Genomic DNA, 15,540 nt, shown 5'->3' on the forward strand with positions numbered 1-15,540 from the left:
TCGACGTTGTGTTCTGTAGATCATACAGATTCCAGATGATTCTGGTCAGATAAGTTTTAGCCGTAGATTATAAAGGCAAAGACTTTCAACGAGTAAACTGTTGGAGAATAGTGGCTGTAACTTTACAGGCTTATCTTATGATCATTGTCTGCAAAACACATTTGAGGACAGGATTATTATGATGTTTGTACAATATTGAGACTTTGACTTAAATCGAGTGGCTTCTCTCCAAATGGATGTATATCTTCCTGTAATTGAAGCCTTCAATATGCAGCATGTGGACATTATATGTGGATCATTTCAAACACAAACATTTTCCAGATGCCTTTCGATGTTGTTTTAAGCCTCATGCATCACTCAAGGCTTTGCTTTGAACTTGCGTTGAACTTAAATGTCTGCTGATGCAGGTTTATTATCAGGACCAGCATGAGGGATCGTCTAACGATCCAATGAACTCATTGCAGTTAAACATCTCTAAACTGACAGTTGCTACAACAACTAAGGTAGTGAGCAAATGTTCAGCCAACACCGCTGTATGTTTTAGTGGGTATACTATAATTAAACAGGACAAACGTATCACAAGGTCGCCAATATGGGAAAGGAAAAACGATGGACGAAATAATTGTTTCATCGAAGTAAATCTTATTATTTGTCTCGCCAGTAAACCAGAGTTCTTGCATTATTATACTTTGTATCACCAGATAAATAACAAAATAACAGAATCAAGAGCTGGAGAAAATATACATGTTACAGCTTTTGAAACATATATAGAAAAAAAGAGAGTGCTCTCCAAGACTATGCAACCTTTGAGACTGTTAATTACCAACTAATTCGAATTTTCTTTGGTACTGTGATACTTAAGTACTATCTTGTCTGATAACGTATCCTCCTGTAGATTTTTGGCCTAGTTGTGCTGCTATACAGACAATTGTGTGATTTTCTTGTAAATGTCAGAACAATTTTACCCTTTTCGGGCCTCTGAAAGGTATTCAATGAAACTAAGTGAGGAGGAAAAATCACCCTTTGGTTGAACAGGTCACAACCTGTAGACCAATGCAACTTATGTTCACAAGTTGACAAAGTTGTTTTAAGGGTCAAAAGCCTGTTATACTTTCACTTGTTCATATATTACAACCAGTTTACCGTTCACCTCTATATCTATATCTATATATCTATATATATATATATATCTATATATATATATATATCTATATATATCTATATATATAAATATATATATATATATATATATATAAAAATATATAATATATAAAAATATATATATATATTTATATTTATTTATATATATATATATATATATATATTAAAATATATATATATATATATATATATATATATTAAAATATATATATATATATATATATATATATATATATTAAAAAATATATAATATATAAAAAAAAGAAAAAAATATATATATATATAAATGTAAACACCATCGTGTTGTTATCATTGAACCTCAGAATAAGAACCAACCACTGCCGACCTCAACATCTCCCCGGACCTCATATGGAGAGCGCTGGGAAAACATGGAGAGTTTGTAAAAAAAAAAACAAAGTCCACAATCATTCGAAGGGTTTGTGTGTTGCTGCGAGGCTCCTCCACCTCTCCATACCGCACCAGGCTCCTCCCACCGCTGCAGCCGCGGAGGTTGGGGTTGGCTAATTAGGGGGTTGCCACGGAAACGGAATGGCAGCTTAGCCAACGGGTGTAATGACAGGGCGAGGGAGGAGGGCGGGGTCAGATTATAGGCCTGGGAGTATGCTGAGTGGAGCTCAAAAAAGAAAAGAAGAAGAAGTAGTAGTGGTGGTGGAGGGAATGTGAAGAAGAATATGAACATGAGAGATGTATGGAACATAGAGGAGGGCATGGAGCTCTGAAACTATGAGTTCAGAGGGAGCTAAACTGTGGAGGATTGGTGAGAGCTACTTTTACAACTGACATGACAGAGGAAAGAAAACTTGTTGAGGAATTACCTCAAAAGTATGTGTGACAGAGTGAATGACTAAGCACGTATAGCTCCCGCATAGAGGTCTGTGTACTCTGGCATGGACTGCCTAATGCACTCACAGCTCTCTCTGACCGTGTGTGTGTGTGTGTGTGTGTGTGCACGTACATCAGAAAAGGTGTCTCACAGCCCACATTGGAAAGACTCACCATGGCAACAAACAGGAAACGGTGTGCGAGTTTTTACGCCGCTGAGCCCGGTCACCCTGACAATTCTCTCTTTCCTCCTGTGTGGCCACACTCCATTCTCCAAAAGACAAACATCCAGTTGGACAAAAGGAGTTCAGAAACTGAAGGAGCTCAGTGTATTTCAGCCTCTGGGGTTTTTGGGACTTTTTTTACCACATTATGTGAACGATGCGAGTGGACTCAGCGATCTGAACTGTGTCATCATATCGGCTTACACTTGGCAAAACCACCACTGCCCAAAACCGCAGAGTCCCCAGTTTGCTTCACATTTGCAATGATGATACTGCTCTTTTGTCCAGCTTGTGTCGGTCCTACCTAAGATAAAACTCAGTCCTTATTAGTGCCAGCTCCATGTCACTTGACAAAAATATACAGACCTATAAAACGGTTTTGTTTAGCCCCTACTGGTATACATTTGGCTTTCCTCTCAAGTCATAAATGACTCACTGGTATTTCAAATAGAGGTGATTCACTCATTCCTCACATGGATTCTGCAACAGGCTTCTCTGGCATTGTTTTAAACGGCTAACGCTGTTGCCAATACTGTCTTGACGCCTACTTTCTGTTGCACAAACCAGAAACAGAAGAGTACGTCTCTGTGGTGTCTCTTTGGATGTTTGCGATCCTTCTGTTGCTAACGTGCAACGCCTTGAGCACAACTCTTCTTGCTTTCTTTGTGTTGAACTGAAACCCATGATGTTTTCCAACTCGATTTTGTATAAGTGGCGTTCAGAGACAGTGTGGCTAGCTGGAAAAATAACATGAACCACCACCAACCAAATTCTGGTGAGTTCCTGAAAGCTAATAAGAGTGCCTGTGCTACCACCCAGCTCGTCAGATGTTTGGTACAGTTTAGCTGGTAGAACGGCTCGGTGGTATGAAGTGTCAGCAAGACTACGAGTCTACAGTCTTGTTAGCAACTCCGTAATGCTGTACTTGGCCACCGCTAAAGGCTAACGTCAGCATGCTAATCTTTCTGTCTTTCTTTCTTTGCTCTCAAGGTATCAGTATTACCTGCAGGTGAAGAAGGAGGTGTTGGATGGACGTCTCCACTGCACAGTAGAGCAGGGGATCAGACTAGCTGGCCTAGCAGTGCAAGGTAAGACCCCCCCACACACGCATGCATGAACAAACATTGCATGTGAATTATCTACCAGAGGGAGACGGGCGGCACAAGAGAGAGAGAGTGAGCACAAACTCACAGTTTCTCAGGTCATCTCGACTTCACTACCTAATATGGCTGCATACCACTCGGAGAGCCCAGTCCACTTGAGTTCCTTTGGTATCAGTCTTAACACACACACACACACACAACCTCACTCCATCTCCTCCGTCTTGTTCCTGGGTGCTGTCTGTGTCTCGGGGGGAATGTAAACAGACAGTTTGCTTATCGCTAGTTCCAAGGTCAGCCTTAGTAGTATGAGGAAGGTGCTTATCTGCCGGGAGGCGAGGATCCTCCGCTACACCTCCCGTTGTCCGACAGACATCAGAACAGTGCTTAGGATGTACTTAAAGGCCCTATCTGGAGGCCTGACAATGTTATGGAAGTGTTGTGCAGGTGGGAGATCAGTGGTGGACTAATTAGTTTGCTAGTTAAGCTACTTTTATGTTATTCTGAATAAAAGACGATGAGCCAAAGTTCAAATATACCGAAATGTGCCCCCCCCCATAATGTGGTAGCAAATTGCTTCTCTTGAAAATAAGCCTTTAGCCACAATAAAATAAACGTTTTTTAATCTGTTTAGCAATTTAACATTCGGCAATATACTCTGTATCAAAATATAATAACTTTATCATTTATTGGAAATTGTAATTATCCGAACATGTTATCTTCATGAGTTAATATCTTTGGCACACGCATTCCTTTAGGAATGTATACAATTTCACCATATCTTATGCAGATAATACTTTTCAGATGAAGGCAAACAAAAACATACGCAATGTTCATACAATCTGGAGTGTGACTGTTACCCTGCAGATGATACATTTCAGCTAATGTGATTTAAAAAAAAATATGGTGGTCATACACATTCAAATCGACTTTCCCCCTAAAAGATAATAAAACGTATGTGTTTGTATTTTCTAGCTGACTTTGGAGACTTCACTCATTTCATGTCGCAGGACTTCCTCCGGGAGTATGTGCTCTTCCCAGTGGTGAGTCCTCAAACCTTCACTGTTCAAAAGTGTGTGTCTTTGTGTGTTGCCTGAAGGCGCACATTCTTGTGTCACCTGTGTACCTTTTCGCTCTGCATAGCTGATTGACAGGCAGGGAAAAGAGAGCGATAAAGATCCAGTGGATACCAAATGTATTACATCAATGGAACACGATATTACTCGGTGACATCGGCAGCTACTTGATGTACATTGCTTCACTGTTTTTAGTGAAATAGTTCTTCACTGTGACATCTCTGTCATAAAGCCTTCATCACCTGTTGCTTCTCTTTCCTTTCATATTCACCTCCTCCATCTCTTTCTGATGTTTTGCTCACTTCTTTGCTTTCCCTCAGAACTGGCCTAATGGAGACGAGGTGCTGGAAGAGTGGACCCAGAAAGTTGCTGAGGAACACACGAGTCACTGGTAAACCTTTTTATTTATTTTTTTGTGCCTTCATGACTACAGTCAGATAAACAGGAAAGGGGGGGGGGGAGAGAGATGGGATGACATGCAGAACAGGGCCGCGGGTCGGATTCAAACCCCGGGCTGATGCAGGAAGAACTCAGCCTCTGTACATAGGGCGCCAGCTCTACCATGTGAGGGCGCCCAGTCAGCTTCAGGCATGAACATGGAAAAAAAAGAGCGAGTAAAAACGGTTCAGAGACGATGCGATACCTAGTACCAGGTACTATATCTGTCTGTACTTTCCAGTCGAATGCAGACCGCTGAGGCAGAGCTGCTGTACATCAAGGAGGTGGAGAAACTGGACGGCTTTGGGCAGGAGAGCTTTCCTGCAAAGGTAGACGAATAACAGAACACCCCCAGCCTCCTACACACACACACACACACACACACACACACACACACACACACACACACACGCCCCAGTTTATTTGAATGTGAGAGGACTTTACTTAATCCTGTTGATATTCACTCTTCTTCTACAGGACAACTACACCAACGATATTTTCATCGGTGTGTCCTTCATCGGGGTGTTTGTCAAACACAGAAATGGCAGATCCATCATGCTCCACAAGTAAGCCCCTCACCCTCCATCGTATTGATCTGTTTTTTGTGGCTTGTATGAATTTCCGTCCTATTAGTGATCATGAGGCAGCAGGGCTAATGCAAATATATGAATATGTAAGAAAGTATGATGAATTTTGCGTGGGAAAATTCAACCCTTGTGTGCATTTGTTTGTGTTTCCGTGTGTGTGACAGGTGGAAGGACATCGGCACGATAGCGCACAACAAGTCAGCCATCACAGTGGAGATAACAAGCAGAGACGACACCATCATTTTTCACATGGTGAGTGTTGTGTCTGCGGATGGTCTTGGTACACACACACACACACACATGCTTTATACAAGGTTACTAGTTGGAAGTTTAAATAAAAATAACACAAACGCATTCCGAGACATCCATGCACAGATACAAATACGCTGGCAAATTTGGTCTTGGTTTTCTATAAATACAACTGCTGTGTTAGTTCAAAATATCAATGTTTTTCTCTCTGTGTTTGTATCTGCAGGAGGATATGGAAATGGCCAAGTACATCGCCCGTCTTTTCACGGCCAGACACAAATTCTACAAACAGAACAAGATCTGTGCAGAGTGAGTCGAGGCCGGCAGACGGCCAATCAGAACACTTACACCGCATATGTCCTGGATTATCTGCCATTTAACTTTTTAAAATAGAGATCACCAACCTGTCATAAATTATGTAAATAAAAACTTGTTTGTTTCTCTTTAGGCCCACTCACTCACCTGCACCAATCCGGAGGAGACCCACTTGGACCCACCGCCAATCTCTGGTACCGTCGGCATCCTTTGCTTGCTTTGTTATGGTTCATTATCACTGGTTTGACACTCAATGAGACCAGAGAAGGCAGGGGGCAGAGGGAGAACTTTTGAGGGAAGACAGAAACGGCTGTGGTTAGAGATGTGACCCTGCTCTCCCACTCGGGGCTGCACCTAATTGTGCCATGGAGCCTTGGTTTTAACATGCCTTGGTGGTGTGGTGGGTGTTGTTGGAAAGTTTGCATGGGTGTTGCTTGGTCTGATTTCCGGTGCGACAATGAAGGCAGTGATTTGTGCGTCTCCCTCCCTGCTGGCCAGACAATGGCTTGGCTAAATGTGGCACAATAGCTGTTCAGTCAGTCCACTCGAGTGCTCAGCTGTCTCTCAGACTGCACAGCTCCTAGAGTAGATCTGAGTCGCCGCGCAGCTTGTTTTACGATATGCACAATTTCAATGGAGTATAAAAATGAATTGCTCCTTCTTAATTGCATTGAATGTGTTTCTTCACTCAGCCGCGGCCCCAGTCCTGTAACTTCCAGTCAATGCATTCCCAGTATGGAGAGCATTATCAGGACACACAGAGCTCCCAAGGTACGTGTAAAACACACACACACACACACACACACACACACACACACACACACACACACACCCACACACACACACACACACAGACAAACACATTTAGAGTCATTTCAAGTCTGCTGTGACCGCAGTGTGATTTAAGATTTTAGCCTCCCTGATGATATCCGAAGCAGTTCAATGGAGCTAATTGTGTCTTTCCTGTCAGCCGTGTGACTCACAGCCCGTTTGTATTTTGAACCATCTCCCAGCCAATTAGAGCCCAACGTTTGGGGTGCAGAGAGCAGTGACCTCATTTTCCCTCTTTCATTGACATGTTCACACACTCAGTAGGCGTTATAATCCGAGGAGCTTCACTCATAAGTAAAACCGAGCGAGTGGAAAAAGCATTCTGGGTGTGCTGCCTTGCGTGGGTGTGAGATCGTTTTGTAGTGTGACCTCAGGCATCACTCTCCGTTTGTGTGGACGGAGATTATGTCTGCAAGTCTGCCTGCTTGTGGGCTTGAGATAGTTTCACATGAGAGAATGCTCTATTTGTTTAGTGAAGAGGAATCACATGCATACCACTTTCTCCATGGTGGGACGAAAATATTCCAAATCTTTCCTGTTCGAAGTTGGTTAACGAATGGGAGGAAATATTCAGAATTGTTTCAAATGTGGTCGGTACTGCAGTGAACCAGACCCAACCCGTGATCATTTTTTGCCACATCAGAAACACCTTGAGGGTGCCACAAATACTGTTTACTGCTCATGACCGTAAATCAAAACACTGGAAAACACCAGAACTACTCCAGAACTACACTGAACTGTAGGTTTGGAATTGACTTTTAGGAAATTATGATCCCCTTTTTTCCTGATATTATTTGTCAATCAAGAGAGAGGCTTGATTTTCCATTTGTTTTGTTAGATCGAACACTCTCCACTGTGTTAACTGTTACAATAAACAGCATTTTCATTCCTTCTTCCTCCCTCTTTTGGTTTTTAGACAGTATCTTCCATGACGATCCCTACTACAAGTCAGAGACGAGTCTGGACCGCTGCCCGGTGGACTTTCCCTTTCGTAACGGTACCGTGCCCAATGGAAGCATGTACAGCAGCCCCAGCCTGAGCTCGCTCAATCAGTCCCAGACTTTCGTCCCACCCTCTCCCATGTCCTCCAACCTCAGCATCCCCGGTAGCGAGCTCATGCGCCCCGACTACATCCCCAGCCACCGCCACAGCGCCATCATTGCTCCGTCCTACCGGCCCACGCCCGAGTATGATGCTGTCATGCGGCAGAAGCGACGCATCCTCCCCGCTCACCATGACCTCCACAGCCAATCGCTGCGCAGTCTGAACATCAGCAATGCTTGTGCTTACCGCCAGCCTGAGGCTCTGGTGTATAGCCAGCCAGAGATGAGGGAGAGGGGCCCTTATCATGGCCTGGGGCCTAGCCCGGGACCTTACGGCAAACAGGTAGAGGTGAATTATCTGTGTTTGAGATCGTTAAATGTATTGCTCGTGTCTCACACTGTTTTACTTTAAATGTTTGCCTTGCAGATCAGCTACAGTAAGCCAGTGTCCCATGGCCCTCATCAGGGAGGACCAGCCAGCAGCCAGGGCCCTTGTCATTCACCCTGCGTTAATGGAGGCGGGGGTGGGGGTGGAGGTGTAGGAAGCTCCATCTCTCACACGGTCAGCACGCCTGAGCTGGCGAATACCAAACAACAGGGGAACAATGCGGGAAGCTATGCAGCTACAGCTAACATGCTGAGAAACCACATGTCGCGCCCTCCTCCACCTTACCCTTCCAGCTCCTTCCGCCCAGCCACCAGCACGCCAGACCTGGCCAGCCACCGTCACCGCTGCATGGGGGGAAGCAGTCCAGAGCTGGTTACCCGCATGGTGCAGCTGTCGGTCAAGACCTTCCAGCCGGACAGCTCGGCTGTGGTGCACCAGTCCCTTCAGGAGGTTAGTGAACCATTAACTGCAGCTGCTAAGCACCGCTCCACCCTGGGCAAGAGACACAGCATGGAGGTGATCAGCAGCATGAGAGGAGGAGGAGGGATGGAGGGCATTGTGATGAAGAGCATAAATGCTCCCCTTCATCGGAGGAATACTCTCAGAGAACATGTAATGCCCCCTCAGCCTCAGTCCATTCCTCAGCCACAACCTCAGCCTCCACCTCAACAGCTCCAAGAGTTGCCCATGCAGATGCCTGCCCAGAAATCACCTCCGTCTTCTGCAACACCACCTGAGGCAGTGGCCTATCAGCATCAAAAGACTCTCTCCAATGCCACCATGCTCATACACAGTAGTGAGAGTGAAGAAGAGGAGGAAGAGGAAGAGGAGAGGCCTGAGCTGGATGTTCAAATCCCAGGTCTCAATGAGGACATCAGCATTAGCGCTCAGCTCCAGGCTGCTCTGGCCAAGCTGCCTAACAAACCCCCTCCAGAGTACCCTGGTCCTCCTAGACCTCCTAGCAATGCTCAAATCCGCAGCCACAGTCACAACCACACTACCCACCACAACCATAATCAAGGACCACAGAGCAACCAGGGAACAATGGACCCAAACCAAGCCCAGGGCAGAGCGCACAAAGCTGGGCAGAGCCCAGGTGGCGGCGGGCCTGGATGTGGTGGTGGTGCAGGTGCTGTTGGGACACTGACCCGAGGGGACCAGGGTGGGGTGAATGGGGCGGTTTTAGGTCCATCCATTTCAGAACCAGACCTGACAAGTGTGAAGGAGAGGGTGAGGAAGGAGCCGGTCAAAGAGAGGCCGGTGTCGGAGATGTTCTCCTTAGAGGACAGCATCGTGGAGCGGGAGATCGCTCAGAGGGTAAGATAATCCTTCAGTCATTCAATGCCTTGACTTCTTTTATTTCATGCTAGTGCCAACAATCAGTTTTTTAATAATACATGCTATTTATCACTGCTGAAATGGTAAGTTAATTAATTGATTTGTCAATTGACATAATATGACAACAATGTTCCCCCAAAACCGGCAAACACTGGTGCTTCCAACGTTTCAGATGTGAAGTATTATGGTTTTAGTATATTATTGCAATCTATATAGAATATCTTTTGGACAAAATTTGAAGATGACAGTTTGGGCTCAGAGAATTTCTGGTGTAAAGTAAAATAATAACACAATCCATGGAAATATATATATATTTTTTTTATTGCAAGACAAGGGACAATACGTACGTACATAAACAGAACAACAAGACGATGACAAGAACAGTGAATACAGGCCAGCAAACATCATGTAGTCATTGTATGGGAGAAGTGTGTGTGTGTGTGTGTGTGTCACAATAACATAATAAAATTGTCAGAAATAATGACAAATTGTAATTGAATATTTTCAGTAATATAATATCGTCAGTAATAATATGAGCACATGAAAATAAAAAAATGGGGAAGACCAGAATAAATATAATAATATGCTATGATATAGATAGATGAATATATAATTAAAAAGACGGGAACAAAATCAATATTTAATATACAGTCAATATTATGATATATGTATGTATGTGTGTATGTATACATGTATGTGAATATGACACACATGAAAATATTTCTGTGTACAAGCATTAATTGTATCAATCAAAATAAACATGTCATTGTTTATTAGTGATGTTACAGAACGCTTTAAACACGATGCCAGATCTTGACACATAAAAGGAATTCAACAGAAACTTCAATGCAGCACATCGTCCTGTACTAGACAAAAGAACCCCCTCCATGTTGATACAGTTCAAAATATTTCAGTCTGTTGTTTGCTAGCTAGCTTCATAGCTCCTGATTAGCAGTAATCCGGGTTCAGCACCTGAGAGGGTAGCACTAGGCTCCGAGTCCCCCCAGGCTGCTGAAACCTTTTATAAATCCCTCAGATTATTCTTTGGGTTGGGTATTCTTGTTAAGGCACAAACATTTGACACAGCACCAGAGTCAAATCAAATAATCGCCTCACTAAATTGAGAGAAACCTCCCTGTTCAAGAGTGACCTGGTGTGGCCGGCGGTTTACAGCGAGTCAATGAAATTCAAAGTCCGAGACAGTTATCCCTCAGCTGGTTTATCTCATATCTAGAGGACACCCCTGGTGACCCCCAAGCTGTTGTTTTGACCGTCCCACAGGGAAGGAAGGAGGTGGAGCTGTCCTGGGGGTTTAATAGCAGCAGAGATTAGCTGAGGTAATCCTTGGAGGAAGTAGGGACCGGGCAATGTGGGTCAGACTTTGGCTAGCGTGTTCGAGAGGAAAAAAGACCGGGTGACAGAGTGTGTTCTTTAAGGAAGAAAGGAGGCCAAATAGGTAGGTGGGAATAAAAGAATGAAGGGTGAAGGTTCAAGCTGCAAGTCTACGATTCATAGGCTCTACATTCAGGGCTTTTTACTTCACACCTTTGGACAGAATACAAGTGGATTGGTACGGCCAGGTTTGCCCTACAAACAGGACACACACACACACACACACACGCTCATATGCACGTTAAATCTCCCCACCCACTTTGAAACACTCACATGTGCGTGCTGACCGTTTTGAGGCCAGTGCAGGTCAGTCAGTCAGTCTTGCAATGCTGCCGGTACCTGTACCCATGACACCAGGATTTTCCTCTCTCTTGAAGACGCTGGAAAGACAGAAGATGTCTGTGGACTCCATGAAGAGGCCGCTGATGATGGCTGCGCTCAACGGCCTCTACGTGGCCCGCATGCCTGCCTCCGAGAGTCCTGCAGACGAAAGTGCCAAGGCTGCTACTGACGAGCGGGTAAGACGATTGCTCTTACTTTGTTAAATATATGTGGAGTTGCTCGAGTTTCTAATATTTCATGTGTTTAATTGTGTATCACGAAGCAAATGCCATTTTTTGTTTGTTTCTTCAGTTTGACAATATGTGCTGTTGATTGATAGATAACTTTAAAAAAAAGCAAAGTTATGTTTGAAATTATTTCATTTTGTGTTGCTGCTATATTTCAGTAGATTGTACTCTGCCCAAACCTTTTGGGATGCATTATAAGCATTTTAATATGAAAAGTTACATTTTTTTCAAAACAAGCTCACAATTGCTCATTAGGTAATAAACCATTTTTGACTGAAAATATAATCTTACAACTGCTGCTTTTCTGGTTTAAGAATCTCTTCTTCAAAAAAACACCCTCCAGGCTTAAATGTAAAACATTGTCTTTGTATGATTGGAGGATTAACATCAGACCTTCTTAACTCACATTTCTCACCTGTTGGCGGTGATAAAGGAAGCTTGGCTGAAGGTTGTCGCTATAAAACTCATGGACAGATAATCGCACTATTTTAATGCATTTAGTTTTGCAAATCCTGTCTGTTGGCTCCCTTTTTGAATGTGGAGGTGTGAAACCCAGCCATTGTCCAGACTGTTGCTAAGCTAAAGGGGGCAAGCCCTAAGTGGGCTGTGGAACGCGTGGCATGGTGGTGCTTATCGCCTCTAGGCCCGTTGGTATGCTAAGAATGTGACCCGACGGAGAGCCAGCGAGCCGCACAGAAAGCGATTGAAAGAGAGAGCGAGACAGAGATGCTGCCCTCCTCAAACATGACTGGCCTAATAAACATGTGCCCCCATTAGAATGAATGCCACCACTGCATATTATGCTGTTTTCACAGCTTTGTTGATGCATTGCACATGCTTTGAGTTCTTTGATGTTGAAGTCAGCATTCAGCTGTGCGTGCTGACGAGAGTTTAGAAATGTTGACGTATATATTAGAAGGAGATTTCTGGATTCTTCTGGTCTGAATAGTCTCTTCGGCGTGGTGGAATGTAAACGAATAGAAAGCCCCTTGTGAACTGAAAGAGAAACCTCTGAATGATGTGAATAACCAACACCCCCCCCCCCCTCCTCCTCCTCCTCCTCTCTCTTTCCTTTTCTCTCCGTCTGTCCAGTGTAAGACCTTGGAGTTGAAGCTGGAAGAGGAGCGGGTCTTCACTGAGTATGAGCAGGTGCTCAAGAAGAGGGCGGACTGTGTTCTCACCACAGCAACGCTGCCCGAAAACACGGAGCGCAACCGCTTCCGTGACGTCGTTCCTTACGAAGAGAATCGGGTCGAGCTTGTGCCAAACAAAGAGAACAACACGGGCTACATCAATGCCTCGCATATCAAGGTGTGCTCGAGGGGTCAAGGGTAAAATGTTAAAAAGGAATTTAAGTGATGATTACAGCACCTACCTTGTAATCCAGACTTTTATCTAATTCATGTGATGCTTTCACTGTTTTAAATCATGGAAGGCAGGGAGGTCTTTTTGTGTGTGCAATATCGTCCAATACACGACGTACTATTTTTGGGGGGGGATATTCATGACGCATAAATCAGTTTTCCATTCAAATGTCTGCATTTTTCATATGCAAATCTAAAATGTGCATGGAAACACACCCACAGATGGATAAGATCATACAACATTGGATGTGTACATTGTCAACATGACGGCCTGGATTGACTGTGAAATATTCTATTATTTAATTTGTCTGTTTTACCAACGCGTTTAAAGTTTATGTGTTTGGCTGCAGTTGATCACAGTTTTACGGTCTCTAAATGCTTTGCAACACCCACATCACACGCCATCAAATTAAAACACAGAGCATAAACTCCACACTTTCAGCTCTCTGCTCGTCTTTGTTGTGGTCATTCCTGAGCAGCGAATGGCTCGGAGGAAAAGGATGAAAGGGATCTGTTGAAGGCTGTTTGTGCCTTTAAGCTCACAGAGCTTGTGGAATTCCCAAAGAATGTGATCCAAACTCCAAACCCTCTTAAGTCAACCTGAGCTGCTCTCACAAGCGTTCTGTTCATGCTTAGTTGCAAACAGCAATGTGTGCACAAGCTTGTGTGTGTGCATGACTTTGCATTTCACCAAAGCAGCACTGAGTCGCCGCCTATCACGGTGTAACCCTCTTACTTTCCCCGTCATTTAAGGTAGCTGCCACAGAACAAAAGACCTTGTTTATTCCCTATCCATCTCTTAATACAGTGTTTACAGTCACGAGGCGGCCTGAGGAATTAGCTGGGACATGTTCATTGTGTAATGGCACTCTAAAATCTACGTGGTTTGGAGTTCATTGAAGATGGGAAGTTTTTCAGTGCTGTGTGTGGCCTTTGTGATTGTTAATGAGGGAAAGCAACAGAAAGCCAAAGAAGGGTTTTATACATGAGAGAAAAGAATCAAACTGTGGATAACAATGATGTTTATACTGCCCTCCAGTGGTGGATGAGAATATTGTCTATGTATAAATAAGCGCTTAACATTGAATATATTTAGAAAGTCATTCACTTCTGGCTAATGTGCGTTTTTATTTAAGTCAAATGTGGTTGTTAGTAAGCAGTTTAGCTTATTTATTCATGTGTAGGTTCATTGTTATTTGCACTGCAGTCATTGTAATCTCCACATGCACTAATTGATTCTTTACGTGTGTGTGTGTGTGTGTGTGTGTGTGTGTTTTCCCAGGTGATGATCAGAGGGGAGGAGTGGCACTACATTGCCACCCAGGGCCCTCTAGCCAACACCTGTGCCGACTTCTGGCAGATGGTCTGGGAGCAGGGGGTCAACGTCATCGCCATGGTTACTGCTGAGGAGGTACACACACACGGCACACTCAGATGTGGATATTTTTCAGCGTCAGACAGCTGGCATCTGCCTGTGTGAAAAATAGGATGGCAGTGATTGTGTGTCTCTTTTGTGTTTGTGTATGAATGTTCGAGCTCATCATATATTTTCCCTCATCCCCTTCTTCCTCTTTTTTTTTCTATCCTCATCCTCCCATCTTCTCCCTCTCTTCCATCCAGGAGGGTGGCCGATCCAAGAGTCACCGCTACTGGCCCAAACTGGGCTCCAAACACAACTCGGCCACTCATGGCAAGTTTAAGGTGACCACCAAATTCCGCACCGACTCGGGCTGCTACGCCACCACGGGGTTAAAGGTGAAACACCTGCTGTCTGGCCAGGAGAGGACAGTCTGGCACCTGCAGTACACTGACTGGCCTGAGCAGGGCTGTCCCGAATATGTCCAGGGATTCCTCGGTGAGTGTCACCATTATCAGTTTGTGTGAAATTTTAAGACACAACAAAAAGTGATGAAACAATCAGTATACGGTCATTGTTTAATGTCTTTTTACAGTTTGTTTCCATCTTCTTTCCTGCAGCCTACCTGGAGGAGATCCAGTCTGTAAGGAGACACACCAACTCCATGCTGGACACCTCGAAGAGCCTCAATCCTCCCGTGGTGGTTCACTGTAGTGCCGGGGTGGGTCGCACCGGAGTGGTCTTCCTCACTGAGCTCATGATCAGCTGCCTGGAGCACAATGAGGTGGGTGGACTTACAGTCTGCAATGAGTTTGAATGGGCAGTCATGTCTCAAGTATCACTTTTTGGGCTGAAAAACATACAAGTCGGTCATTTTGTAAATCACGAAGTTGCCCATCAAGATGCAGGCTGTGTGACGTACAGGGCCAGTCTGTAGGATTTGGCGACATCTAGCGGTGAGGTTGCAGATTGCAACCGACAGAAACTTCTCCCGTGTGCCAAGCACGTAGAAGAACTGCAGTGGCAGACGCAAAAACATGAATAGCCCTACATAGAGCCAGTGTTGGGTTTGTCCTTTTTTGAACTTTGTATTCAGATACAAACGGCTCATTCTAAGGAAACAAAAAAAAACAACGGTTCTTATTTTCAGGTGATAATACACAAAAGAAAACATACTTCTTAATGTCATATTCCATTTCTGCCACTAGACAAGCCCTAACTCCTACACACTAGCCCTTTAAAACAATTTTGGACGCAGGGTTACC

At 44.3% G+C, this 15,540-nt stretch overlaps 1 protein-coding gene across 3 annotated transcripts in view; it reads left to right on the forward strand.

Moving 5' to 3' along the window:
- LOC306793740 (tyrosine-protein phosphatase non-receptor type 14-like) overlaps positions 1-15,540 on the forward strand; it is a 35,014-nt gene that overhangs the window by 17,540 nt on the left and 1,934 nt on the right. For all 3 annotated transcript variants that reach the window (XM_079291489.1, XM_079291490.1, XM_079291491.1), the window contains 16 exons: positions 3,219-3,316; positions 4,304-4,371; positions 4,725-4,795; positions 5,084-5,171; positions 5,320-5,408; positions 5,594-5,681; positions 5,905-5,987; positions 6,127-6,187; positions 6,686-6,764; positions 7,741-8,210; positions 8,295-9,572; positions 11,363-11,503; positions 12,647-12,865; positions 14,201-14,329; positions 14,539-14,773; positions 14,896-15,059. In XM_079291489.1, the coding sequence (XP_079147615.1) occupies positions 3,219-3,316; positions 4,304-4,371; positions 4,725-4,795; positions 5,084-5,171; positions 5,320-5,408; positions 5,594-5,681; positions 5,905-5,987; positions 6,127-6,187; positions 6,686-6,764; positions 7,741-8,210; positions 8,295-9,572; positions 11,363-11,503; positions 12,647-12,865; positions 14,201-14,329; positions 14,539-14,773; positions 14,896-15,059 (3,361 nt within the window). The remainder of the gene's footprint in view (positions 1-3,218; positions 3,317-4,303; positions 4,372-4,724; positions 4,796-5,083; positions 5,172-5,319; positions 5,409-5,593; positions 5,682-5,904; positions 5,988-6,126; positions 6,188-6,685; positions 6,765-7,740; positions 8,211-8,294; positions 9,573-11,362; positions 11,504-12,646; positions 12,866-14,200; positions 14,330-14,538; positions 14,774-14,895; positions 15,060-15,540) is intronic.

Source organism: Melanostigma gelatinosum (assembly GCF_949748355.1).
Source record: "Melanostigma gelatinosum genome assembly, chromosome: 19".
NCBI classification, from domain to species: Eukaryota; Metazoa; Chordata; class Actinopteri; order Perciformes; family Zoarcidae; genus Melanostigma; species Melanostigma gelatinosum.